The sequence below is a fragment of the Fukomys damarensis genome, unplaced genomic scaffold, assembly GCF_012274545.1.
Source record: "Fukomys damarensis isolate Sample0158 unplaced genomic scaffold, DMR_v1.0_HiC HiC_scaffold_34, whole genome shotgun sequence".
Lineage (NCBI taxonomy): Eukaryota > Metazoa > Chordata > Mammalia > Rodentia > Bathyergidae > Fukomys > Fukomys damarensis.
This window is the reverse complement of record NW_022900946.1, coordinates 1,112,658-1,114,499: the sequence shown is the minus strand read 5'-3', so window position 1 is coordinate 1,114,499 and position 1,842 is coordinate 1,112,658. Positions and strand designations below refer to the sequence as shown.

The 1,842-nt window shown below is 57.4% G+C and overlaps 1 protein-coding gene across 1 annotated transcript in view; it reads right to left on the bottom strand.

The window, feature by feature from the left end:
* Positions 1–1,836, bottom strand: part of Pagr1 (PAXIP1 associated glutamate rich protein 1) — a 3,253-nt gene extending 1,417 nt beyond the window's left edge. Inside the window, exons 1-2 of the mRNA XM_010617374.2 lie at positions 477–1,836; positions 83–165 (exon numbers count right to left, since the gene is read on the bottom strand). Of these exons, the coding sequence (XP_010615676.1) occupies positions 83–165; positions 477–955 (562 nt within the window). The 5' untranslated portion in view covers positions 956–1,836. The remainder of the gene's footprint in view (positions 1–82; positions 166–476) is intronic.
* Positions 1,837–1,842: the final 6 nt, after the last annotated feature.

The window sequence follows — 1,842 nt, the reverse complement described above, 5'->3', positions numbered from 1 at the left end:
AAAAAAAAAAAAAAAAAAAAGCCACTTTTTCTGGTAACTAAGGAGAGGCCCTTCATCTCCAACTCATCCCTCTTGCCTGTACCTGGGGTGCGTCTCCGATCGATTAGGGAGTCCTTCGGCGTCACTGGTTCATCATCGAAGTCAAATTCAGTGGGTACGTGTGGTCTGGGACAGGACAGACAGTGAAGGATGAGGGTGGCCCGACCAAACACCCCCACCTGCTTCTCCCCTGTGTGCGCCTCTTCCTCTCCTGCTCTCCACCCTGCTTCCACTTTGTTTTTTGGGTTTGTTTTTTGACATGGGGTCTCACTGTGTAGTTCACACTGACTCAGCCTTTCAAGTGCTGGTATCATAGGCAAGGGCCAGCATGCCCAGCACTCCTCCCACTTTCTATTGCTCTTGGATCCCACCTTTTTACCCTCCCTATTTCCTTCGGCCATAGGGGAAGAACCCCAGTAGCAAGGTTGTGCCCTTACTTTGCCTCCTCTTCCTCTTTGGCCTCCGGCTCCTCATCGGATCTTTCCTCTTCACTCTGGGCCTCGGGCGTAGGCAGCCGGCGGGGCAGGATCTCCGCTTGAAGCTCCAGGTTACCGTGAGCTGCTAGCAGTTCGTAGAGCCGCTGGATTTCAGAGGGCGGAGGCATCCAGGCCTGCCCATCCGCAGGCAGCTCCACCTCCTCATCGCTGCAGGGCACGCACCAGTCCTCGAAGTCTCCTTCGGCTTGCTCCTCTCTTCCCGTGGTAAGGGCTTCTCCTTTTGCTTCCTCGGCCCCGGATCCCACACGCTCGGCCTTCTCCTGGCCTTCTCCCTCTTCCTCGGCCTTACTGGCCGAGACAGAGGGGCCTCCGGTATCCTCCACTGCCAGAGCCTGAAGGCCGGAAGTCACTTCCCCTTCTTCAGTCTGAGGAGCCGTTGTCGTGGCCGCAATATCTCCAAGACCCCGTGCAAGAGACATGGGCTACTAGGGAAGGGGCCCAGCCCCACCGGAGGCCTGACGTACCCAGCCGGGGTTGCCCGGCCCCGCCCCGCCCCGCCCTGCCCTGTAGGATTTAGGAGATCCTCCGCAGCCAATCAGGTTCCAACAGCTGTCTCCGTGGCTAACGTGCCGCCCCCAGGAGGGGCCCTCGATCCCCTGCAGTAAGGGCCCCGCGCCACGGACCGGATCCGTGGATGCTGAAACCCAGTCTTCCCGCCTTCACTCTGCCCCTGTCCACACTGGGAACCTGCGCCCTCTGCCCAGACCTCGGAGTCAAATCAGCCGCCGTACACACCCGGGGCTAAGACTCGCTACCCGGGCTGCGCAGGGCGACAGGACGCACGCGCAAAGAAATGGCGCGGGAGGCTCCGCTCGTCAGTCAAAGCTACTCGGAAAAGGAAAGCGAGGGATGGCTTGCACATGCGTAGGTAGGCCCTCGGGCAGTTCAGGCTTCAGCCCACAGTAAAGATGGCTACTGCGAAGGCGCATGCGTATACCACCCAGTCGGTTCTACCCGGAGGCAGACAAACGGCGGGGCAGTCGAACGCAGAGACCGAGACTGGAGGCGAGTCATGCAGTCTTCGTTTATTGGTGTTTCAGACTCATGCAGCATCCAGCATACAAAAGGGGGAAATCAGTTTTATATATCTAGTTTTAAAGCAATTTTAGTTTTCTCCCCAACTTTTTTTTTTTTTTAAGAAAACTCCGACAACTCCGAACCGCGTCGCAGCTGCCTCTCTGCCTCTTCAGCAGGCTGTCGCGTGCAACAAACCTCCCCGGTCCTCTTAGAAAATAAGTATCGATCCTCCCCGCTCCTCTGTCACTCCCGGCAGCTGGGAGCTTTGGTCCTTTTTTTTTTTTTTTTT